This window comes from Mustela nivalis (assembly GCF_964662115.1).
Source record: "Mustela nivalis genome assembly, chromosome: 7".
NCBI classification, from domain to species: Eukaryota; Metazoa; Chordata; class Mammalia; order Carnivora; family Mustelidae; genus Mustela; species Mustela nivalis.
In genome coordinates, this window is record NC_139026.1 from 118,700,744 (window position 1) to 118,727,662 (window position 26,919).

At 37.4% G+C, this 26,919-nt stretch overlaps 1 protein-coding gene across 1 annotated transcript in view; it reads right to left on the bottom strand.

Annotated features, from left to right (window-relative positions):
• CCDC7 (coiled-coil domain containing 7) overlaps positions 1-26,919 on the bottom strand; it is a 431,686-nt gene that overhangs the window by 12,314 nt on the left and 392,453 nt on the right. Inside the window, exons 40-42 of the mRNA XM_082742485.1 lie at positions 15,346-15,456; positions 10,475-10,600; positions 7,721-7,813 (exon numbers count right to left, since the gene is read on the bottom strand). Coding sequence (XP_082598611.1) covers positions 7,721-7,813; positions 10,475-10,600; positions 15,346-15,456 — 330 coding nt within the window. The remainder of the gene's footprint in view (positions 1-7,720; positions 7,814-10,474; positions 10,601-15,345; positions 15,457-26,919) is intronic.

A 26,919-nucleotide genomic window follows, 5' to 3' on the forward strand; every position in this document is an offset into this window, starting at 1 on the left:
TTTGTGGTGGGTTTTTCATAGATGGCTTTGATGATATTGAGGTATGTGCCCTCTATCCCTACACTTTGAAGAGTTTTGATCAGGAAGGGATGCTGTACTTTGTCAAATGCTTTTTCAGCATCTATTGAGAGTATCATATGGTTCTTGTTCTTTCTTTTATTGATGTGTTGTATCACATTGACTGATTTGCGGATGTTGAACCAACCTTGCAGCCCTGGAATAAATCCCACTTGGTCATGGTGAATAATCTTTTTAATGTACTGTTGAATCCTATTGGCTAGTATTTTGTTGAGTATTTTCGCATCTGTGTTCATCAAGGATATCGGTCTATAGCTCTCTTTTTTGGTGGGATCCTTGTCTGGTTTTGGGATCAAGGTGATGCTGGCCTCATAAAATGAGTTTGGAAGTTTTCCTTCCATTTCTATTTTTTGGAACAGTTTCAGGAGAATAGGAATTAGTTCTTCTTTAAATGTTTGGTAGAATTCCCCCGGGAAGCCGTCTGGCCCTGGGCTTTTGTTTGTTTGGAGATTTTTAATGACTGTTTCAATCTCCTTACTGGTTATGGGTCTGTTCAGGCTTTCTATTTCTTCCTGGTTCAGTTGTGGTAGTTTATATGTTTCTAGGAATGCATCCATTTCTTCCAGATTGTCAAATTTATTGCCGTAGAGTTGCTCATAGTATGTTCTTATAATAGTTTGTATTTCTTTGGTGTTAGTTGTGATCTCTCCTCTTTCATTCATGATTTTATTTATTTGGGTCCTTTCTCTTTTCTTTTTGATAAGTCGGGCCAGGGGTTTATCAATTTTATTAATTCTTTCAAAGAACCAGCTCCTAGTTTTGTTGATTTGTTCTATTGTTTTTTTGGTTTCTATTTCATTGATTTCTGCTCTGATCTTTATGATTTCTCTTCTCCTGCTGGGCTTAAGGTTTCTTTCTTGTTCTTTCTCCAGCTCCTTTAGGTGTAGGGTTAGGTTGTGTACCTGAGACCTTTCTTGTTTCTTGAGAAAGGCTTGTACCGCTATATATTTTCCTCTCAGGACTGCCTTTGTTGTGTCCCACAGATTTTGAACCGTTGTATTTTCATTATCATTGGTTTCCATGATTTTTTTCAATTCTTCTTTAATTTCCCGGTTGACCCATTCATTCTTTAGAAGGATACTGTTTAGTCTCCATGTATTTGGGTTCTTTCCAAACTTCCTTTTGTGGTTGAGTTCTAGCTTTAGAGCATTGTGGTCTGAAAATATGCAGGGAATGATCCCAATCTTTTGATACCGGTTGAGTCCTGATTTAGGACCGAGGATGTGATCTATTCTGGAGAATGTTCCATGTGCACTAGAGAAGAATGTGTATTCTGTTGCTTTGGGATGAAATGTTCTGAATATATCTGTGATGTCCATCTGGTCCAGTGTGTCGTTTAAGGCCTTTATTTCCTTGCTGATCTTTTGCTTGGATGACCTGTCCATTTCAGTGAGGGGAGTGTTAAAGTCCCCTACTATTATTGTATTATTGTTGATGTGTTTCTTTGATTTTGTTATTAATTGGTTTATATAGTTGGCTGCTCCCACATTGGGGGCATAGATATTTAAAATTGTTAAATCTTCTTGTTGGACAGACCCTTTGAGTATGATATAGTGTCCTTCCTCATCTCTTATTATAGTCTTTGGCTTAAAATCTAATTGATCTGATATAAGGATTGCCACTCCTACTTTCTTCTGATGTCCATTAGCATGGTAAATTCTTTTCCACCCCCTCACTTTAAATCTGGAGGTGTCTTCGGGCTTAAAATGAGTTTCTTGGAGGCAACATATAGATGGGTTTTGTTTTTTTATCCATTCTGATACCCTGTGTCTTTGGACAGGGGCATTTAGCCCATTCACATTCAGGGTAACTATTGAGAGATATGAATTTAGTGCCATTGTATTGCCTGTAAGGTGACTGTTACTGTATATGGTCTCTGTTCCTTTCTGATCTACCACTTGTAGGCTCTCTCTTTGCTTAGAGGACCCCTTTCAATATTTCCTGTAGAGCTGGTTTGGTATTTGCAAATTCTTTCAGTTGTTGTTTGTCCTGGAAGCTTTTAATCTCTCCTTCTATTTTCAATGATAGCCTAGCTGGATATAGTATTTTGGGCTGCATGTTTTTCTCGTTTAGTGCTCTAAAAATATCATGCCAGCTCTTTCTGGCCTGCCAGGTCTCTGTGGATAAGTCAGCTGCCAATCTAATATTTTTACCATTGTATGTTACAGACTTCTTTTCCCGGGCTGCTTTCAGGATTTTCTCTTTGTCACTGAGACTTGTAAATTTTACTATTAGGTGACGGGGTGTGGGCCTATTCTTATTGATTTTGAGGGGCGTTCTCTGAACCTCCTGAATATGGTGCTCGTTCCCTTTGCCATATTGGGGAAATTCTCCCCAATAATTCTCTCCAGTATACCTTCTGCTCCCCTCTCTCTTTCTTCTTCTTCTGGAATCCCAATTATTCTAATGTTGTTTCGTCTTATGGTGTCACTTATCTCTCGAATTCTCCCCTCGTGGTCCAGTAGCTGTTTGTCCCTCTTTTGCTCAGCTTCTTTATTCTCTGTCATTTGGTCTTCTATATCACTAATTCTTTCTTCTGCCTCATTTATCCTAGCAGTGAGAGCCTCCATTTTTGATTGCACCTCATTAATAGCTTTTTTTATTTCAACTTGGTTAGATTTTAGTTCTTTTATTTCTCCAGAAACGGCTTTTATATCTCTCGAGAGGGTTTCTCTAATATCTTCCATGCCTTTTTCGAGCCCGGCTAGAACCTTGAGAATTGTCATTCTGAACTCTAGATCTGACATATTACCGATGTCTGTATTGATTAGGTCCCTAGCCTTCGGTACTGCCTCTTGTTCTTTTTTTTGTGTTGAATTTTTACGTCTTGTCATTTTGGCCAGATAAGAGTAAATGAAGGGGCAAGTAAAATACTAAAAGGGTGGCAACAACCCCAGGAAAATATGCTTTAACCAAATTAGAAGAGATCCAAAAATCGTGAGTGGGGAGAAAGGGGATAAAAAGAGGTTCAAAAAGGAAGAAAGGAAAAAAAAAAAAAAAGAACAAAGAAAAGAAAAAAAAATAAAAGAAAAAAATTTTTTAAAAAAAGAAAACACCTGAGAAAAATGTAAAAACGAAAAAATATATATATATTAGATAAACTAGTAAAAAATCGTTAAAAAAGAAAAAGGTAACAGTTAAAAAAAAAAAATTTTTACCCGAAGGCGAGAAGAAAAAAAAAAAACAAAAAACAAAAAATGAAAAAGAAAAAATTAAATTAACTGCAAGACTAAAAAAATCACAGGAAAAAAGCCATGAGTTCCGTGCTTGGCTTTCTCCTCCTCTGGAATTCTGCTGCTCTCCTTGGAATTGAAACCGCACTCCTTGGTAGGTGAACTTGGTCTAGGCTGGATTTCTTGTTGATCTTCTGGGGGAGGGGCCTGTTGTAGTGATTCTCAAGTGTCTTTGCCCCAGGCGGAATTACACCGCCCTTACCCGGGGCCAGGGTGAGTAATCCGCTTGGGTTTGCTCTCAGGAGCTTTTGTTCCCTGAGCGCTTTCCGTAGAGTTCGGAGGACGGGAATACAAATGGCGGCCCCCCCTCCTCCCCCGGAGGAGCCGAGAGCCCAGGGCCCCACTCCTCAGTGCGCCCTCAGAGAACAGCGCCCAGTCAGTCCTGTCTGCCTGACCTCCGGCCACGCTCCTAGCTCACCGAGTCTGCGACCGGTTCAAGGTAACACCGAGCTGTGAGCTTACTGTCGGCTCTGTCTCTGCAGCCGGCTTTCCCGTTCCAATACCCGCAAGCTCTGCGACACTCAGACACCCCCGATCCTTCTGTGACCCTGCGGGACCTGAGGCCACGCTGACCCCGCGTGGGCTTCGCCCCGGTTTAGCCTCTGGAGCGATGTCCCTCAGCGGAACAGACTTTTAAAAGTCCTGATTTTGTGCGCGGTTGCTCCGCTGCTTGCCGGGAGCCTCCCCCCGGGGTCTGTCTTCCCGTCGCTTTGGATTCACTTCTCCGCCGGTCCTACCTTTCAGAAAGTGGTTGTTTTTCTGTTTCCAGAATTGCTGTTCTTCTTCTCTTCGATCTGCGGATGGATTTTCAGGTGTTTGCAATCTTTAGATAAGCTATTTAGCTGATCTCCGGCTAGCTGAAGCTGTCTCAGCTTGCTACTTCTCCGCCATCTTGACTCCTCCCCCCCGCAACCAGCCCATTTCTAATCTCAGTTATTGCATTTTTCCTTTCTGACTGATTCTTTTTTTAACTCTTGGGGTAAGAGCCACCCTGAAGTCTTCCATTTTTTTCTGAAGCTCAGTGAGTAGCCTCATAATTGTTGGTTGCTTTTAAGTTCTCCATCAGGTGTGTTACTTTCTCACTTAGATCTCTAGCCATGGCCTTATACTGTTCTTTCATTTGGGATAAATTCCTCCATCTTTATATTTTGTCTAAGTCCTTGCCTTCTTCTCTGTGTTAGAAAAGCCAGATAGATCTCTTGCTCCTGAAAATAATGGCCTTATGAGGAAGAAGTCTTATATAGTGCTCAGGGTCTGATACTTCAAGGGATGTGTCTGATATGTGCTGCATGCTCTCTATTGTTGTGTTCTGGCTGCTCTATCCTTCAGGCTAATTTTCTGCAGAAGCTCTCCTTGACCTCTGTGGACAGTGTTCTGTCCCTGGCCTGAGTGTGGTGGTTAACTAATAACTACATTGATATTTTATTTTCATTTATTTTTATAGTGTTTATTCTGTGCTTAGATATAAAGGAATACACAGATAAGAAACACTTTCTTCCAAGTTACCCTTATATAATTCAGAAAAAAAAAGATATTTGTGATAGACACACACATACACATATATATGTGAGTATAGAAAAAATGGTAAGACAAAAAGATAATATATGAACAAGTAATGAATCTAGGTATAAGCTATATGAAAATTTCTTCTGGATTTCCTTCAATTTCTCTGTAAATTTGAATTGATGGAAAAATTTTTTAAAAATTAAAATCCTATTGTACAAAAAACTTCTACAATAACAAAAGCAACTAACAGAAAAATAAGCAAAGGCTATAAATAGGTAATTCATGGAGAAAATTAAAATAGCTAATAATATTAAAATATGCTTAGTTCTCATTAAATATAAATAACCCTTATTCAAGAAAAAACATTTTTACTATGCACTTATTTTTATTTTTATTATAAAATATAAATAATTTTATACTTACATAAATAAATAATATAAATAATGTATAATTTACCATTTAAACCATTTTTAAGTGTGTAGTTCAGTGGCACTAAGTGCATTCACACTGTGTAGTCATTACCAATGATCTTCAGAACTTTTTCATCTTGCAAAATTGAAACTCTACCCATTAAGAAATAATTCTCCATTCCCATTTCCCCAGCTCCTGGCAACCATCATTCTACTTACTGTCTCTATGAATTTGACCATATGAGGATACTTCACTCATGTAAGTGTAATCATACAGTGTTTCTCCTTTTGTGATTGGCTTACTCCACCTAGCATAATGTCTTCCATATTCATCCATGTTATATGCTATGACATACTGTTATCAGATTTTCTTTCCTTTTAAGGCTAAATAATATTCCGTCACATACATATGCCATATTTTTTAGTTCATTCATCACTGTTGGACACTTGAATGACTTCTATCTTTTGGCTGTTGTGAATGATGTTGCTATAAACAAAGATGTTTTCATGTCCCTGCTTTCATTCTTTTGGGCATATATCTATCTGGAATGGGAATTGCTGAATCATATGGTAATGCTTTATTTAATATTTTGAGGAATAACCATACTATTTTCCATAGTAGTTGTATCATTTCACATTCTTACAACTAGTAGGAATCCCAATTTCTTCATATTCTCACCAATGTTTATTTTCTTTCCTTTTTTCCTTTTTTGTCTTCATAATAGCCATTCTAGATATGAAGTGATATCACATTGTGGTTTTGATTTTCATTTCCTTAATGAATAGTGGTGTTTACCATACTTTAATGGGCCTATTGGCTATCTGTATCTCTCCTTTGGAGAAATGTCTGTTAAAGTCCTTTTTTCACTGTTTTATAAAGTTTTTTGTTTTTGTTGTTGAGCTCTCTATATATTCTGGTTGTTAACTGCTATTCAGATATATGATTTGCAAATATTTTTCTCCCATTCTGTGGATTTCCCTTTTACTTTACTAACCTTGCCTCTTGATGAGTAATTTTAAAATTATGATAAAATCTGTCTTTGTTTGTTTGGCTGCATCTTTGGTGTTGCACCCAACAAATTCTTGTCAAATAAAATGCCTTAGATTTTTCCCTACATTTTTTACCCAAGGCTTTTATAGTTTAGCACTTAGTTTTAGATCTTTCATCTATTTTGAACTATAAGGTAAGGTATAAGATAGTGATCTCATTTCACTCTTTAGTATGTGGGTATCCAGTTTTTCCAGTACCATATGTTTTAAATTCTTTCCCCATTGAATGGTCTTTGTATCCTTGTCAAAAGTCATTTGACCATATATGTGATGATTTATATATATGTGATGATTTATTTCTTTGTTCTCTATCTTCTATCCTTATTTTGTATGTCTGTCTTTATGCCAGTACCATACTGTTTTGCTTACTGTTGCTTTGTAGTAAGTTCCAAAATAATGAAGTATGAGTCCTCCAGCTTTGTTATTTTTCAAGATTATTTTGATTATTCAGGATCCTTTAAGATTCCATATGAATTTTAGCATAGAATTTTTTTATTCTTTAAAAAACATTTCTGGAATCTTGATAGGTATCACACTGAATCTGTAGAACACTTGTACAGTATTGATATCTTAACAATATAATGTTTCGATCTATGAAAAGTCTAGTGCTGGCTATGATGCTGCGATATGAGTCTTTCATGAATTTACTAGCAGAATTATTAACTACGATCATTTGAAAAGTAATTTGGATTTATATATTAAATAAAAAACATAGATACCTTTAATACAAGACATGTTTACATGCTCTATTTTTTTTAAAGATTTTATTTATTTATTTGACAGAGAGAGATCACAAGCAGGCAGAGAGAGGGGAAGGGAAGCAGGCCCCCCCTGCTGAGCAGAGAGCCTGATGCGGGACCCGATCCCAGGACCCCGAGACCACGACCCAAGCCGAAGGCAGCAGCTCAATCCACTGAGCCACCCAGGCGCCCTACATGCTCTATTTTATAGAAATATAATCACCATGGTGTGTGCATATATATATATATATATATACAGTGAAATTTATTGTACCATTGCTGATAGCGGCAAAAAGTACATTGATAAAAATCTAAATGTGATTCAGTAGAAGAATGGTTGAATAACATATAGTACCTTAACATTATAGAATACCATAAAGCAACTTTAAGGTATTATATAAAAAAGAAATCTATATTATCAATTTATCTATATTAGAGGTAAGTAGGATCCATCCAAATGATTCTATTATGTATAGAACCAGCAAACTTAACATATATAGTTTTGTGTGTGTGTGTGTGTGTGTGTGTGTGTGTGTGTGTGTTAACACATGTTTAAAGAAAGGTTTAGAAAAATATACTTGACTCATTGACTCATGGTTGGGAAAGGGAGTCCATAGGTTTAAGGTGATGGGCAAATAGAAACAATGGAAATACAGTAAAGGTTTTATTTCATTTGTCTTTATATAGCAGTGATTTTTTTTACCTTCATAGATAGGTTTTCTAGTTGTAGAGATTATAGCAGGCAGAGTATTCATAAATCCAACATGTTTTTTTGAGACAGTATTTTTTGGATGCCCTAAAAAATGAAAATAACATTATTATCTTATAAATGTCCTGATTTCAACTTTTAAAAATTTATAATAAATCTTAACCCACTTCTAAAGCACAGTTTCCTTAAATTTTAAAAAATAATTTAAAACACCTTTACTAACACACTTACTTTCTCTCTTGTTTTTCCTTGTTGGTCATTTGATATTTATAAACAAAACCAGTAAGAGTGCAAATCCAGAAAAAGAAATAATAGAAATAGTGTAAGTAAAAATACCTGAGGAAGAGCTTTCTTTCTTTTCAGTATTACAATAAAAAACTACTTTAACAATTAAATTGATCAATTCTCATATAAAGTTTTTATATAAAACAGAATATCTTTATTTAAAAATTTTTATATAACCACAGTGATAAAACTAGTGCTTGTGGTTTCTAAACAGACATGTTTAGAAATACTATCATCATGACACATATTTTGAACACTGTTAAAAACAAAATAATGTAATAAAGAAAATAGTTTCAGTATGTTCAAGAAAAATATGCTAAAATAAAAAGCAGAATGTGGGGGGCACCTGGGTGGCTCAGTGGGTTAAAGCCTCTGCCTTCGGCTCGGGTCATGATCCCAGGGTCCTGGGATCGAGCCCCACATTGGGCTCTCTGTTCAGCAGGGAGCCTGCTTTCTCCCCTCTCTCTCTGCCTGCCTCTCTGCCTACTTGTCATCTCTGTCTGTCAAATAAATAAATAAAATCTTAAAAAAAAAAAAAGCAGAATGTGGGACATTTAGATGGTGTTTTCTCAAAGTTACTGGGGAAAATTTACTAAATGTGTTGAATTTCTACAATATATGTCTTACGGAGAAATGAAACATTTTAAATTCTTCCATTTCCTTAAGGCAAGTATTTGCTTAAGAAATGTTTATGTCATTATTTTTAGATTAAAAGGCTTTATTATTTGATGAAAAATAAAAACATTATGATAGAATCATTTCTATTCCATACACAAAAAAGATTACTATTACTCTTCTCTTATGAATAGAAATTTAGATAGTAGATTATTCAGACTATTTCTTAGTTCTTACTCTCTTCCTCTTTTTTGTTTCTTTAGGCAACATCACTGCTTATAATTAACACCCCCATCAAAGAGAAAGCTGTAGCTTAGGAAAAAAAAAAAATAACAACAACAAAAAAATTGGGGCACCTGGGTGGCTCATTGATTAAGTATCTGCCTTCAGCTTTGGTCATGATCCCAGGGTCCTGGGATCAAGCTCCATGTTGAGCTCCCTGCCCAGCGGGGGAATCTGCTTCTCCTTCTCTCCCTGATTCTGCTCCTGCTTTCTCTTTCTCTCTGTCTCTAATGCACGTGCTCTCTCTCTCTCTAGTAAATAAATAAAAATCTTGAAAGGAAACCCTAAATTGTAGGTAAACTAGGAGCTAAATGAACGGGAAACAGTATTATAGGTGATATGAAGTAGGAGGTGAATCTGACAGTCTGGCATTTAGTAGGAAGACGAAGATAGCTTATCTGAACATAAAGAGCATATTATAATTAATTTTTCTAATTTTAGAGAAGACTTACTTGCCCAATCTGCCTTACTTCAGTTAATAGTCAAATTTATATTATTTCTGAGGGGCTCCTGGGTGGCTCAGTGGGTTAAGCCTCTGCCTTCAGCTCAGGTCATGGTCTCAGAGTCCTGAGACGGAGCCCTGCATCAGACTGTCTGCTCAGCAGGGAGCCTGCTTCCCTCTCTCTCTCTGCCTACTTGTGATCTCTGTCAAATAAATAAAATCTTTAAAAAAATTTATTTCTGAATTACACTTCCACAGAATGGGAAAAGGCAACCAATGGGTATAATGGTAAGAGAAAAAGATGCAGCATTAGAAAGACAAGCTGGTAAAAGTATTGGTAGTATATATAATTATTTGTGGCTTTAGAAAATATAATAGGCCAAAAAATAATCTACATAAAAAAAAAACCTTCAAACTCAGCATCTATGGGAAATACAGTAGGGTAATGATTATATAATGCCTCTGGAGCAATGATAAGGAATGGATTCTGTAAATTAGTTCTCAGATATTAATGGATTAGATACCTGGGGAGAGAGTAATGAAGGGAAAGGGAAAACATGTTTATTTTCCTTCCAATCTACCCTCATGTTGAGTCTCTGTACTGCAGATCCTACTTGGGATTGTACAAAAAGGGAATATAAAAATCTAAAACAGAGGATTATAAAATGGGTTTATCATAATGGTGAGCAAGAATGGAAGGTTGAGGGGACACCTGGGTGGCTTTTTCAGTTAAGCATTTGACTTATGATCATGATCTCAGGGTCCTCAGATTGGGTCTCCTCACTTAGCAGGGTGTCTACTTGAGATTCCTTCCTTTTGCCCCTACCCCTGCTCAATGTGTATTCTCTTTTTCTCTCTCAAATAAATAAATCTTTAGGGGGAAAAAAAGGAAGGAAGGAAGGTTGTGAAAAAACACGGAACTCCAATTTATTGGTGGCAGGGAAGAGGAGCTATGCCAGGGACACTACTCATTCTCTAAGAATGCATACATGTTAGGTAAGCTTAATCAGTGTTTATTTTCACTTATGTTTAGCTAAACTGATTATATGACTAAGGCTAGTATGATCTGGTTATTTCCACACAATTAAAGCTTTACTAATGTAAAAAATCACATTGTACATTACCTGAAGGTTCTTTATTCAATGAAGGAAGCTGGATGGCTTTATAAATGGTTGACCCAGCCTTAGAGGTTCTATGATTTGCTTTTGGAGGTTCAATCACATGGGGTGAAGTGTATTCATAAGGTTCTTCTAGAAATATTTAGAAAATACGTTAGCCATAAGATGGATTACATTTGTAACTGATTTTGATACACAGTAAGTTAGCTGCCAATAAAACTGAAATAACTAAAAATGTTTTGAGATGATTAATTTCACTAATAAAGAAATACACGTTAAGAAGAATAGTTTTAGAGATCAGAACTAAGTAAAAGAATTCACCAAGACCACCTATTATAAATTCCATTTCTATGAAATGTCCAGTGTATGGAAATTTATAGAGACAGAAATTAGATTAGCAGATTATGGCTTGGAGTGTGACGATTTCTCTTTCACACAGCGAAAATCTTCTAAAATAAAACATGATGATGAAAGCATAACTCTGAATGTACTAAAAACCACTGTATTATACACTGCAAATGAATGAACTGTATGGTATGTGAATTATAATTGATAAAGCTATTAAAATCAACATCTGAGGGGCACCTGGATGGCTCAGTGGGTTAAGCCTCTGCCTTCGGCTCATGTCATGATCTCAGGGACCTGGGATCAAGCCCCACATCAGGTTCTCTGCTGGGCAGGGAGCCTGCTTCTCCCTCTTTCTCCACCTGCCTCTCTGCCTACTTGTGATCTCTCTCTCTCTGTCAAATAAATAAACAAAATCTTTAAAAAAAATTGACATCTGATTTTCTATCACAAACAATGAAGGCCAGAAGCCAGTGGGATGACATATTAAAAATGCTGAAAGCAAAAATTCACAACCAAGAATTTAATACCCGGCAAAATTATTATTCAAAAATAATAACAGATAAAACAAAAACCTTCCTAGATAAAAACCAACTAAGACTACTGTTATATTAGGAAAAGTGTCTTAAGAGAAATGCTAAGGAAAATATTTCAGGCTGGTACAAAAATGACATCAGGTAGTAACTCAAAATCTGCATGAAGAACTAAAAAGCATTTTAAAAGTAATTATATCAGTAACTATAAATAACAGCATATTTTCTAAGCTCTTCTTTCATTAGCTGATTTAAAAAAAAAACAGTACCTAAAACCATACTACTGAGTATGTAATAAAAAATTCAATTTTATTTCTATATATGAGCATTGAATAACCCCAAATCTAAGTTAGGGAAACAATTTTATTTTCAATAGCATCAAAAAAGAATAAAATAGGGATGCCTGGGTGATTCAGTTGGTTAAGCTGCTGCCATCACCTCAGGTCATGATTCCAGGGTCCTGGGATCGAGTCCCAAATCGAGCTCCTTGCTCAGTGGGAAGCCTGCTTCTCTCTCTGCCTCTGTCTGCCACTCTGCCTGCTTGTTCACTTTCTCTCTCTCTGACAAATAAATAAATAAAATCTTTAAAAACAAAGAATAAAATAGTAGTGAATTTAACAGAGAGGTAAGACTTGTAATGAGAGTTATAAAACACAGTAAGGGAAATTAAATCTGATATAAATGAATAAGTTCAATGTTCATTTATTAGAACTTATTTATTTGTTTGAAATATAATGACATACCACTGTATTAGTTTTAGTAGATAACTTAATAATTGATATATGTGAGTTCAAGGGTTTCCTCTGTCAGAACTCTTAGAACATTCATATTTTTAAGATAGCAATTCTTTTCAAATTAGTATTAATTTGAATATAATTTAAATATAAATTTAATATAAATTAATATAGATTAATTTAAATATAATTTAGGTTCAATATAATTCCTATCGGTACTTTAGGAGCATTTTTTTTCAGAAATTAGCAACCTGAAACTAAAATTCATATGAAATGCAAAAGACAGTATAGTCAAATGAATAACACTACAGAGACTTCATCTTTCAATTATAAAATTTACTATTAACTTTGTTATCAAAACAATATGGTAATAGCACAGTGATAGAAAAATAGGTCTAAGGAACAGAACTAAGACTTCAGTAGTAAACTTTTTATGATTATAGCTAATTGGTTTTCAACTAGTTCCCAAGGCAATTAAATGGAAACAGGATTCTCTTTTCACAAACAGTGCTCTGGCAATTGGATAGACACTTGCAAAAAGATGAACCTGGAACTGTACTTCTCAAAAACCAACTCAAAATAAATTACATACCTAAATGTAATAGTGATACTATAAAACTCTTAGAAAAAAAATAGAAAATTTTGTGATTATTTAATAGGCAATGTCTTTTTAGATACAAGTTAAAAGCATGATCCATAAAAGAAAAATTAATATATTGGGCTTCATCAAAATTCAAAACTTTTGACTGCCATTAAGAAAGTTACGACAAGCTGTAGACTGAAAGAAAGTTTTCACAAATCATGTTTCCAATAAGAAATCACATCCAGAATATATAAAGAACTTTAAAAATTTTAGAACTTAGAAGAACAAAACTTTACAAATGGGCAATTTTAAAGACATTTCACCAAAGAAATACACAAATGGCTAATAAACACATGAAAAGATGCCCAAAATCATTTTTCAGAGAAATGTAAGTAAAAACCATAATGAAATGCCATTTCATATCCAACAGAATGTCTATAATCCAAAGGACAGATACTATCCAGGTGATGGCAAGGATGGGAAGGAATAAAAGCCTTCATACCCATGGTATGTGGTAAAATGGCTCAGCCCCTTTAGAAAACAGTTTGGTGATTAAAAAAATAAACATGAGTTTACCATACAACACAGCAACTCTATTCTTAGTGGATATCCACCTAAGAGAAATGAAAATATATGTCTTTACAAAGACCAACATAGGAATATTCAGAGCAGAGTTCCTTATAGCCAAAAAGTGAAATGAATCCAAATATCCATCAACCTATGAACGGATAAAGAATATGGGCTACAGCCATATGAGACACTATTATTCAGCGGTAAAAAGGAATGAAATATGATATATGTTACTATATGGGTGAACCTCAAAACCATGCTTACTGAAGGAAACTACACAGCAAACACCATGTATTATATAATTCCATTCATGTAAAATGTCCAGAAAAAGTAAATTAATAAGAAACAAAAAGCAGATTAGTGATTGCCTGGGACTGGAAGTGGGTATCATTAGGGATCTTGCATGAATGGTGAAATACTCTAAAAGTGAATTAAGATGGTCACTGTGGACCTAAGTAAATTTACTAAAATCCTTGACTCATACCTTGACTCATATAATTAAGATGGGGCAAATTTTCTGATATGCAATTTAGGCCCCCACTGAAGTATTTTTTTAAAAACTGCTAATCTGTACCTCTCTGAGGGACAAATTTACCAATTAGAGTATAATGTTTATGCAGTCATTTGTGTCTTTAGCCTTACAGTATGCACTCAAAGCAATCTTTTCCAATTACTTCAAGATGCTCATTTTTCTCTAACTCTCACAATAAGGTTATATCACTCATTAATTTTTTTACTTAGACTTTATTGAGATGCATTTGATATATAATGTAAGTTTGAGGTGTACAATGTATTGGTTTGCACACTTACATATTGCAAAATAATTACCACCACAGCATTAGCTAATTCCTCTTTTGTGTAGTGAGACTATTTAACACTTAATCTTCTATTAACTTTCAAGCATATAATACAGTATTGTTAATTATAATCATCATGATGTAAATTAGATCCCCAGAACTTATTCATCTTCTTCTATTCATACTCTTTGACCAACATATCCCAATTTCTCCCAACACATAGCTTCTGGTAACCTCCATTCTCCTGTTTCTATGAGTTCAGCTTTTTTTTTTAGATTGCACATATAAGTGAGATCATATTGTATATGTCTTTCTCTGTTTGGCTTGTTTCACTTTAGCATAATTCCTCCAAGGCCCATCCTTGTCTTTTTTTTTTTTAACTATGTTATATTAGTCGCCATAAAATACCATGCTGTTGCAAATAACTAGGGTTTCCTTCTTTTTATAGCTGAATAGTATTCCATTGTATAAAGTTCTATTATGTGCATTATAATTTATTTTATATACAGTAATACATAATTATATATAGTATAGTTTTAATATTACATGTATTATAATAAAAGTTATTTTGAATTCCTTATAGGGTAAATTTTAGATCCCTGTGTTTTGGGGTTTGGTTCTAGAAGATTATTATAATCCTTGGGCCGTGTCCTGTTTTCCTGATTTTTCATGTTCCTTGGAGATTTGTGTTGCTGTCTTACATTTAAAGTAGCAGTGACCTCCTCCAGTCTTTACTAACTGCCCTCAGGAAGGACCTGCCTTTCATCAGCCCTGCTAGAAATCCTGAGGCTTTCTGGGACCTTGAATGCATATACCTGCTCAATACCTACTGCTCCATCTTGTGGCAGAGTTCTTAAGCTTGTATATTTTCTCGGATCCTGCATCATAACAGACCAAATGAAATACCTTCCCTTTTGTTTTCTCTAAGGTAGCACCACAGCTCAAGTTAGGGTTTTTCTCTGGCCCAGAGAACATGGCTTGCTTTCTGCAAGTGCTCCCTAGATGTCCACCAAAGCTTGCTGTCCCTACCACTCTCAGGAGCATGCACAGGGAGCTGGCTACAGAGTTGGGGAGGCATGGGTGAGATAAGCCTGTTGCTGGGGATGCCCACAAGCCAGTTGCTGGATTCTGCAAGTGAGGCTTTCCCAGCAGCTCTTGAGTAGGCTTCCTGATGGAGTCCAAGCACAGCAGAAGCTACATCCCTTTAATGCTCTCTGAGAACCATATCTGTCGCTCTTTCCTACTTTCATCCCACAATTTAGTACTTTAGATGCTTTGGTGGTGTACTGCATAGCTAGGAAAGCCTGGTACTCACTCTTACTCCCTCTTACCCTGCAAAGGGAGACATCACGGAGTGAGAAAGTATCACTTGGTCCTGCTGCACCACTTGGGGAACAAGTGATGCACACAAAGTCAAATTGTTCCTCTTATCCAATCCAATGTATCCAAACTCATTCTTTGCTTCAACAAAGTACTGGAACTTCTAATCTGGAAACCTGGACTTGCCTCTTGTCTATGGGTGACTGCCCGAGTCGGAGTTCTCCGGGTCCCTGACTGTGACAAAGAAGTGTTGAAACCATTCATGAGCTACTAGAGTCCAAGGCCAGGATGGAGGTTTGTCTGCCTATTACCTGATACACAGGTGGGCAAGGTTTTTCCAGGTCCCTTGGGGTGTAATACTAGATCCCACAACTTCTACAAATGCACTTTCATTCATGGATGGGTGCCAGATTTTTGTTGTTTAGAATGGGGGAAGGGGGAAAAACAAGGGACATCTTATGCTATTGTGATGCTGAAATCAGTTGTTATATATTTGTAGTAGTTCCTTATGTCCGTCTGTATTTCATCCTAGGATCTCCCAACATCCTGGTTCATTGCTTTTTTGCATGCATATTTTTATTGAGAAAATTATAGTATAATTAAAATATAATTGAATGATGAAAAAGACAACCTAACTGTAATGTGTAATTTACTGCTAGGTGAGTCTGTTTGTTGTGATTTTTTTCTGCAACCTTTCTGTAAGGGACTGGGTCCTGTGGGGACTATCCTTGTATTGCTACCGTATTCTCTGTGTGTGTGTATGTGTGTGTATTGTGCAGGAAGTCACATCATAGGACCTTCCTCTGAAAATGATTATAGATCACAAAATTGTGATCTCTGGCCCTCATGACAACTTTTAACATGAATTTGTGGGGTTCAGGAAAGAGCACATGCATTTTGCTTGGGGGGGGATCAAGATTATTTGCAACTAGAGGGAACATGGCGGTATATTGGTTTCAATAATGGCCTCAATGTATTCTTTTTTTTTTTTTTTACTTTTAATTTTTTATTTTTTATAAACATATATTTTTATCCCCAGGGGTACAGGTCTGTGAATCACCAGGTTTACACACTTCACAGCACTCACCCAAGCACATACCCTCCCCAATGTCCATAATCCCACCCCCTTCTCCAAAACCCCCTCCCCCCAGCAACCCTCAGTTTGTTTTGTGAGATTAAGAGTCACTTATGGTTTGTCTCCCTCCCAATCCCATCTTGTTTCATTGATTCTTCTCATACCCACTTAAGTCCCCATGTTGCATCACCACTTCCTCATATCAGGGAGATCATATGATAGTTGTCTTTCTCTGCTTGACTTATTTCGCTAAGCATGATACGCTCTAGTTCCATCCATGTTGTCGCAAATGGCAAGATTTCATTTCTTTTGACGACTGCATAGTATTCCATTGTGTATATATACCACATCTTCTTGATCCATTCATCTGTTGATGGACATCTAGGTTCTTTCCATAGTTTGGCTATTGTGGACATTGCTTCTATAAACATTCGGGTGCATGTGCCCCTTTGGATCACTACGTTTGTATCTTTAGGGTAAATACCCAATAGTGCAATTGCTGGGTCATAGGGCAGTTCTATTTTCAACATTTTGAGGAACCTCCATGTTGTTTTCCAGAGTGGCTGCACCAGCTTGCATTCCCACCAACAGTGTAGGAGGGTTCCCCTTTCTCCACATCCTCGCCAGCATCTGTCATTTCCTGACTTGTTGATTTTAGCCATTCTGACTGGTGTGAGGTGATATCGCATTGTGGTTTTGATTTGTATTTCCCTGATGCCAAGTGATATGGAGCACTTTTTCATGTGTCTGTTGGCCATCTGGATGTCTTCTTTGCAGAAATGTCTGCTCATGTCCTCTGCCCATTTCTTGATTGGATTATTTGTTCTCTGGGTCTTGAGTTTGCTAAGTTCTTTATAGATTCTGGACACTAGTCCTTTATCTGATATGTCGTTTGCAAATATCTTCTCCCATTCTGTCAGTTGTCTTTTGATTTTGTTAACTGTTTCCTTTGCTGTGCAAAAGCTTTTGATCTTGATGAAGTCCCAATAGTTCATTTTTTCCCTTGCTTCCCTTGCTTTTTGCGTTTTTCCAAGGAAGATGTTGCTGCGGCAGAGGTCGAAGAGGTTGCTGCCTGTGCTCTCCTCAAGGATTTTGATGGATTCCTTTCGCACATTGAGGTCCTTCATCCATTTTGAGTCTATTTTTGTGTGTGGTGTAAGGAAATGGTCCAATTTCATTTTTATGCATGTGGCTGTCCAATTTTCCCAGCACCATTTATTGAAGAGGCTGTCTTTTTTCCATTGGACATTCTTTCCTGCTTTGTCGAAGATTAGTTGACTGTAGAGTTGAGGGTCTATTTCTGGGCTCTCTATTCTGTTCCATTGATCTATGTGTCTGTTTTTGTGCTAGTACCATGCTGTCTTGAGGATGACAGCTTTGTAATAGAGCTTGAAGTCCGGAATTGTGATGCCACCAACGTTGGCTTTCTTTTTCAATATCCCTTTGGCTATTCGAGGTCTTTTCTGGTTCCATATAAATTTTAGCATTATTTGTTCCATTTCTTTGAAAAAGATGGATGGTACTTTGATAGGAATTGCGTTAAATGTGTAGATTGCTTTAGGTAGCATAGACATTTTCACAATATTTATTCTTCCAATCCAGGAGCATGGAACATTTTTCCATTTCTTTGTGTCTTCCTCAATTTCTTTCATGAGTACTTTATAGTTTTCTGAGTATAGATTCTGTGTCTCTTTGGTTAGGTTTATTCCTAGGTATCTTATGGTTTAGGGTGCAATTGTAAATGGGACTGACTCCTTAATTTCCGTTTCTTCTGACTTGCTGTTGGTGTAGAGAAATGCAACTGATTTCTGTGCATTGATTTTATATCCTGACACTTTACTGAATTCCTGTACAAGTTCTAGCAGTTTTGGAGTGGAGTCTTTTGGGTTTTCCACATATACTATCATATCATCTGCGAAGAGTGATAATTTGACTTTTATTCTTTGCCGATTAAGATGCCTTTAATTTCCTTTTGTTGTCTGATTGCTGAGGCTAGGACCTCTAGTACTATGTTGAATAGCAGTGGTGATAATGGACATCCCTGCCGTGTTCCTGACCTTAGCGGAAAAGCTTTCAGTTTTTCTCCATTGAGAATGATATTTGTGGTGGGTTTTTCATAGATGGCTTTGATGATATTGAGGTATGTGCCCTCTATCCCTACACTTTGAAGAGTTTTGATCAGGAAGGGATGCTGTACTTTGTCAAATGCTTTTTCAGCATCTATTGAGAGTATCATATGGTTCTTGTTCTTTCTTTTATTGATGTGTTGTATCACATTGACTGATTTGCGGATGTTGAACCAACCTTGCAGCCCTGGAATAAATCCCACTTGCTCGTGGTGAATAATCCTTTTAATGTACTGTTGAATCCTATTGGCTAGTATTTTGTTGAGTATTTTCGCATCTGTGTTCATCAAGGATATCGGTCTATAGCTCTCTTTTTTGGTGGGATCCTTGTCTGGTTTTGGGATCAAGGTGATGCTGGCCTCATAAAATGAGTTTGGAAGTTTTCCTTCCATTGCTATTTTTTGGAACAGTTTCAGGAGAATAGGAATTAGTTCTTCTTTAAATGTTTGGTAGAATTCCCCCGGGAAACCGTCTGGCCCTGGGCTTTTGTTTGTTTGGAGATTTTTAATGACTGTTTCAATCTCCTTACTGGTTATGGGTCTGTTCAGGCTTTCTATTTCTTCCTGGTTCAGTTGTGGTAGTTTATATGTTTCTAGGAATGCATCCATTTCTTCCAGATTGTCAAATTTGTTGGCGTAGAGTTGCTCATAGTATGTTCTTATAATAGTTTGTATTTCTTTGGTGTTAGTTGTGAACTCTCCTCTTTCATTCATGATTTTATTTATTTGGGTCCTTTCTCTTTTCTTTTTGATAAGTCGGGCCAGGGGTTTATCAATTTTATTAATTCTTTCAAAGAACCAGCTCCTAGTTTCGTTGATTTGTTCTATTGTTTTTTTGGTTTCATTTCATTGATTTCTGCTCTGATCTTTATGATTTCTCTTCTCCTGCTGGGCTTAGGGTTTCTTTCTTGTTCTTTCTCTAGCTCCTTTAGGTGTAGGGTTAGGTTGTGTACCTGAGACCTTTCTTGTTTCTTGAGAAAGAAAGGACTGTTTTTGTTGTGTCCCACAGATTTTGAACCGTTGTATTTTCATTATCATTTGTTTCCATGATTTTTTTCAATTCTTCTTTAATTTCCCGGTTGACCCATTCATTCTTTAGAAGGATGCTGTTTAGTCTCCATGTATTTGGGTTTTTCCAAACTTCCTTTTGTGGTTGAGTTCTAGCTTTAGAGCATTGTGGTCTGAAAATATGCAGGGAATTATGCCAATGTTTTGATACCGGTTGAGTCCTGATTTAGGACCGAGGATGTGATCTATTCTGGAGAATGTTCCATGTGCACTAGAGAAGAATGTGTATTCTGTTGCTTGGGGATGAAATATTCTGAATATATCTGTGATGTCCATCTGGTCCAGTGTGTCGTTTAAGGCCTTTATTTCCTTGCTGATCTTTTGCTTGGATGATCTGTCCATTTCAGTGAGGGGAGTGTTAAAGTCCCCTACTATTATTGTATTATTGTTGATGTGTTTCTTTGATTTTGTTATTAATTGGTTTATATAGTTGGCTGCTCCCACGTTGGGGGCATAGATATTTAAAATTGTTAAATCTTCTTGTTGGACAGACCCTTTGAGTATGATATAATGTCCTTCCTCATCTCTTATTATAGTCTTTGGCTTAAAATCTAATTGATCTGATATAAGGATTGCCACTCCTGCTTTCTTCTGATGTCCATTAGCATGGTAAATTCTTTTCCACCCCCTCACTTTAAATCTGGAGGTGTCTTCGGTCTTAAAATGAGTTTCTTGGAGGCAACATATAGATGGGTTTTGTTTTTTTATCCATTCTGATACCCTGTGTCTTTTGACAGGGGCATTTAGCCCATTAACATTCAGGGTAACTATTGAGAGATAAGAATTTAGTGCCATTGTATTGCCTGTAAGGTGACTGTTACTGTATATGGTCTCTGTTCCTTTCTGATCTACCACTTGTAGGCTCTCTCTTTGCTTAGAGGACCCCTTTCAATATTTCCTGTAGAGCTGGTTTGGTGTTTGCAAATTCTTTCAGTTTTTGTTTGTCCTGGAAGCTTTTAATCTCTCCTTCTATTTTCAATGATAGCCTAGCTGGATATAGTATTCTTGGCTGCATGTTTTTCTCGTTTAGTGCTCTGAAAATATCATGCCAGCTCTTTCTGGCCTGCCAGGTCTTTGTGGATAAGTCAGCTGCCAATCTAATATTTTTACCATTGTATGTTACAGACTTCTTTTCCTGGGCTGCTTTCAGGATTTTTCTCTTTGTCACTGAGACTTGTAAATTTTACTATTAGGTGACGGGGTGTGGGCCTATTCTTATTGATTTTGAGGGGCGTTCTCTGCACCTCCTGAATTTTGATGCTCATTCCCTTTGGCATATTGGGGAAACTCTCCCCAATAAATTTCTCCAGTATACCTTCTGCTCCCCTCTCTCGTTCTTCTTCTTCTGGAATCCCAATTATTCTAATGTTGTTTCGTCTTATGGTGTCACTTATCTCTTGAATTCTCCCCTCGTGGTCCAGTAGCTGTTTGTCCCTCTTTTGCTCAGCTTCTTTATTCTCTGTCATTTGGTCTTCTATATCACTAATTCTTTCTTCTGCCTCATTTATCCTAGCAGTGAGAGCCTCCATTTTTGATTGCACCTCATTAATAGCTTTTTTGATTTCAACTTGGTTAGATTTTAGTTCTTTTATTTCTCCAGAAAGGGCTTTTATATCTCTCGAGAGGGTTTCTCTAATATCTTCCATGCCTTTTTCGAGCCCGGCTAGAACCTTGAGAATTGTCATTCTGAACTCTAGATCTGACATATTACTGATGTCTGTATAGATTAGGTCCCTAGCCTTCGGTACTGCCTCTTGTTCTTTTTTTTGCGTTGAATTTTTCCGTCTTGTCATTTTGTCCAGATACGGGTATATGAAGGGGCAAGTGAAATACTAAAAGGTTGGCAACAACCCCAGGAAAATATGCTTTAACCAAATTAGAAGAGATCCCAAATCGTGAGGGGGTAGAAAGGGGATAAAAAGAGGTTCAAAAAGGAAGAAAGAAAAAAAAAAAAAAGGAAGAAAAGAAAAGAATTAAAAAAAAGAAAACACCTAAGAAAAATGTAAAAAAGAAAATATATATATATTAGATAAACTAGTAAAAAATCGTTAAAAAAGAAAAAGGTAACAGTTAAAAAAAAAATTTTACCCGAAGGCGAGAAAAAAAACAACAAAAACTGAAAAAGAAAAAAATTAAATTAACTGCAAGACTAAAAAAAAAATTACAGGGAAAAAGCCATGAGTTCCGTGCTCGGCTTTCTCCTCCTCTGGAATTCTGCTGCTCTCCTTGGTATTGAAACCGCACTCCTTGGTAGTTGAAGTTGGTCTCGGCTGGATTTCTTGTTGATCTTCTGGGGGAGGGGCCTGTTGTAGTGATTCTCAAGTGTCTTTGCCCCAGGCGGAATTACACCGCCCTTACCCGGGGGCGGGGGTGAGTAATCCGCTGGGGTTTGCTTTTAGGAGCTTTTGTTCCCTGAGCGCTTTCCGTAGAGTTCAGGAGGACGGGAATACAAATGGCGGCCTCCTGGTCTCCGGCCGGAGGTGCCGAGAGCCCAGGGCCACACTCCTCAGTGCGCCCTCAGAGAACAGCGCCCAGTTACTCTCGTCTGCCAGACCTCCAGCCGCGCTCCAAGCTCACTGAGCCTGCGACCGGTTCAAGGTAACACAGAGCTGTGAGCTTACTGTCGGCTCTGTCTCTGTAGCCGGCTTTCCCGTTCCAATACCCGCAAGCTCTGCGACACTCAGAGACCCCCGATCCTTCTGTGACCCTGCGGGACCTGAGGCCACGCTGACCCCGCGTGGGCTTCGCCCCGGTTTAGCCTCTGGAGCGATGTCCCTCAGCGGAACAGACTTTTAAAAGTCCTGATTTTGTGCGCGGTTGCTCCGCTGCTTGCCGGGAGCCGGCCCCTCCCCCCCGGGGTCTGTCTTCCCGTCGCTTTGGATTCACTTCTCCGCCGGTCCTACCTTTCAGAAAGTGGTTGTTTTTCTGTTTCCAGAATTGCTGTTCTTCTTGTCCTCGATCTGCGGATGGATTTTCAGGTGTTTGCAATCTTTAGATAAGCTATCTAGCTGATCTCCGGCTAGCTGAAGCAGTCTCAGCCTGCTACTTCTCCGCCATCTTCGCCTCAATGTATTCTTGACCACTGGTGTTCCTATCCTCGCATACAACTCTGGTCTTGGCTATATGACTTTAGTAAATGGAACAAAAGTAAACAGATGCAAGCAGAAACTTCAAATGTTTCTACAAGGTTTGTACAATGGGCTTGCTCACATGTTGCTCTTAGAACCTGAGGTTACAACATGGATATGCTTAAGCTAATCAGCTGGATGATGAAAGACAAGGGGCCAAGTCACCTCTTGTATCACTTGAAAAGTTTGTTTTCTCTTAGCTCCCAAACCATCCTTCCATAGTTGCTTTGTGAAATTGGATGCAGGACTCTGATAACCACATTTTTGCTTTGTCAGGTAACTCCAAATTAGGGTTAGGCAAATAAGGCACTCTAGAGAGAGATTGCCAGTTTAGAGGAGAAACAAGGGATTTGCTTCCTCCATTTGGCTACCATTGGGCTTCCTGAGAGCTTCATGTCTCTTTTCAGTTTCTGTGAACATCATCCCAGCAATGTCTCTTTATCCTAGAAGTGGAAGTTCTTTCCATGACATAAATGGTCTGTAGTTTTCGCAACATTTGCAAAACCAGTTTTATTTAAACCTCACCAGCTCAGACACTAGCAATGTCCCCTCTTCAGAAGTATGTCTGAGACCCTCCTGAAAAATCAGAGATACTAGCTTCTCTTGTTTTCTTTTTAGGTAGATGGTAAGAAAAGTTAGCACTTTTTCTCTATATATATTTCTCTATATATTTATCTGTCTGTGGGCATTTAGATAGTTTGCATGTCTTGGCTATTGTAAGTAATACTGTAATGAACACAGAAGTCCATGTATCACTTTGAAAGAGTGGCCACTTGCTTACTGCTCTAATTTGTATAAACTATTTGATAACTTTCTCTTCCTTGTCTTTATGCTGTGTTCATTGATAGCATCTTCTTTCTTTAGCTTAGTGAGTATACTTACTATGCAAAAACTGCACATATTTAATGCATATATATTTTGATAAGTGTAGACATAGGCATATGCCTGCAATACTATCACCACAATCAATAAGCATACACATCACCCCCAAAAAGCTTCTCTTGTTTTCTTTTTAGGTAGATGGTAAGAAAAGTTAGCAATTTTTCTCTCTCTATATTTCTCTATATATTTATCTGTCTGTGGGCATTTAGATAGTTTGCATGTCTTGGCTATTGTAAGTAATACTGTAATGAACACAGAAGTCCATGTATCACTTTGAAAGAGTAATTTAATTTCTTTTGAATATATACCCAGAAGTGGGATTGCTGGATCACATGGTAGTTCTCTTTCTAATTTTTGAAGGAACATCTATGTTGTTTTCCATAATAGTTGCACCAGCTTTACAATCCCACCAACAATTTACAAGGGTTGCCCTTTCCCCACATCCTCACTAATATTGGTTATCACTTGTCTTCTTGATGATAAGCATTCTAACAGGTGTGGGATGTTATATCATTGTAGCTTTTGTTGTTGTTGTTGTTAAATATAATTGTTTAGATGATTCTTTTTTTTTCTTTTCAGCATAACAGTATTCATTGTTTTTGCACCACACCCAGTGCTCCATGCAATATATGCCCTCCCTCTTACCCACCACCTAGTTCCCCCAACCTCCCACCCCCCCCACCCCTTCAAAGCCCTCAGGTTGTTTTTCAGAGTCCATAGTTTCTCATGGTTCACCTCCCCTTCCAATTTCCCTCAACTACCTTCTCGTCTTCATCTCCCCATGTCCTCCATGTTATTTGTTATGCTCCACAAATAAGTGAAACCATATGATAATTGACTCTCTCTGCTTGACTGATTTCACTCAGTATAATCTCTTCCAGTCCTGTCCATGTTGATACAAAAGTTGGGTATTCATCCTTTCTGATGGAGGCATAATACTCCATGGTGTATGTGGACCACATCTTCCTTATCCATTCATCCGTTGAAGGGCATCTTGGTTCTTTCCACAGTTTGGCGTCCATGGCCATTGCTGCTATAAACATTGGAGTACAGATGGCCCTTCTTTTCACTACATCTGTATCTTTGGGGTAGATACCCAGTAGTGCAATTGCAGGGTCATAGGGAAGTTTTATTTTTAATTTCTTGAGGAATCTCCACACCATTCTCCAAAGTGGCTGCTCCAACTTGCATTCCCACCAATAGTGGAAGAGGGTTCCCCTTTCTCCACATCCTCTCCAACACATGTTGTTCCCTGTCTTACTAATTTTGGCCATTCTAACTGTAAGGTGGTATCTCAATGTGGTTTTAATTTGAATCTCCCTGATGGCTAGTGATGATGAACATTTTTTCATGTGTCTGATAGCCATTTGTATGTATTCATTGGAGAAGTGTCTGTTCATATCTTCTGCCCATTTTTTGATATGATTATCTGTTTTGTGTGTGTTGAGCTTGAGAAGATCTTTATAGATCCTGGATATCAACCTTTTGTCTGTACTGTCATTTGCAAATATCTTCTCTCATTCCGTGGGTTGCCTCTTTGTTTTGTTGACTGTTTCCTTTGCTGTGTTGAAGCTTTTGATTTTGATGAAGTCCCAAAAGGTCATTTTCACTTTTGTTTCCTTTGCCTTTGGAGACATATCTTGAAAGAAGTTGCTCTGGCTGATATCGAAGAGGTTACTGCCTATGTTCTCCTCTAGGATTCTGATGGATTCCTGTCTCATGTCAAGGTCTTTTATCCATTTCGAGTTTATCTTTGTATACAGTGTAAGAGAATGGTTGAGTTTTATTCTTCCACATATAGCTGTCCAGTTTTCCCAGCACCATTTATTGAAGAGACTGTCTTTTTTCCACTGTATATTTTTTCCTGTTTTGTCGAAGATTATTTGACCATAGAGCTAAGGTTCCATATCTGGGCTCTCTACTCTATTCTACTGGTCTATGTGTCTGTTTGTATGCCAGTACCATGCTGTCTTGGTGATCACAGCTTTGTAGTAAAGCTTGAAATCAGGTAATGTGATGCACCCCATTTTTTTGTTTTGTTTTTCAACATTTCCTTAGCGATTCGGGGTCTCTTCTGATTCCATACAAATTTTAGGATTATTTGCTGCAGCTCTTTGAACAATACCAATGGAATTTTGATCGGAATGGCATTAAAAGTATAGATTGCTCTAGGCAGTATAGACATTTTAACAATGTTTGTTCTTCCGATCTAAGAGCATGGAATTGTCTTCCATCTTTTTGTATCTTCTTCAATTTCTTTCATGAGTGTTTTGTAGTTCTTGAGTACAGATCCTTTACCTCTTTGGTTAGGTTTATTCCCAGGTATCTTATGGTTCTTGGTGCTATAGTAAATGGAATCAGTTCTCTAATTTCCCTTTCTGTATTTTCATTGTTAGTGTATAAGAAAAGCCACTTATTTCTGTACATTGACTTTGTATCCTGCCATGTTACTGAATTGCTGTATGAGTTCTAGAGGTCTGGGGGTGGAGTCTTTTGGGTTTTCCATATAAAGAATCATGTCATCTGCGAAGAGAGAGAGTTTGACTTATTCATTGCCAATTTGGATACCTTTAATTTCTCTTTGTTGTCTGATTGCTGTTGCTAGGACTTCTAATACTATGTTGAACAAGAGTAGTGAGAGTGTTCCTGATCTCAATGGGAAGGCTGCAAGCTTTTTCCCAAGGAGGATGATATTTACTGTGGGTCATTCATAGATAGATAGATTTCATAGATAGATTTTATAAAGTTCAGGAATTTTCTCTCTATCCCTATACCTTGAAGTGTTTTAATCAGGAACGGATGCTGGGTTTTGTCAAATGCTTTTTCTGCATCAATTGAGAGGACCATGTGGTCTTTCTCTCTTTTCTTATTGATTTGTTCTGTCACATTGATTGATTTGCAAATGCTGAACCATCCTTGTAACCCAGGGATGAATCCCACCTGGTCGTGGTGGATAATCTTTTTAATGTGCTGTTGGATCCTATTTGCGAGGATCTTGTTGAGAATCTTAGCATCCATATTCATCAGTGATATTTGTCTGAAATTCTCCTTTTTGGTATGGTCTTTGCCTGGTTTTGGGATCAGGGTAATGCCGGCTTCATAAAAAGAGTCTGGAAGTTTTCCTTCTGCTTCAACTTTTTGAAACAGCTTCAGGAGAATAGGTGTTATTTCTTCTTTGAAAGTTTGTTAGAATTCCCCAGGGAATCCGTCAGGTCCTGGGCTCTTGTTTTTTGGGAGGTTTTTGATAATTGCTTCAATCTTGTTACTAGATACGGTCTATTCAGGTTGTCA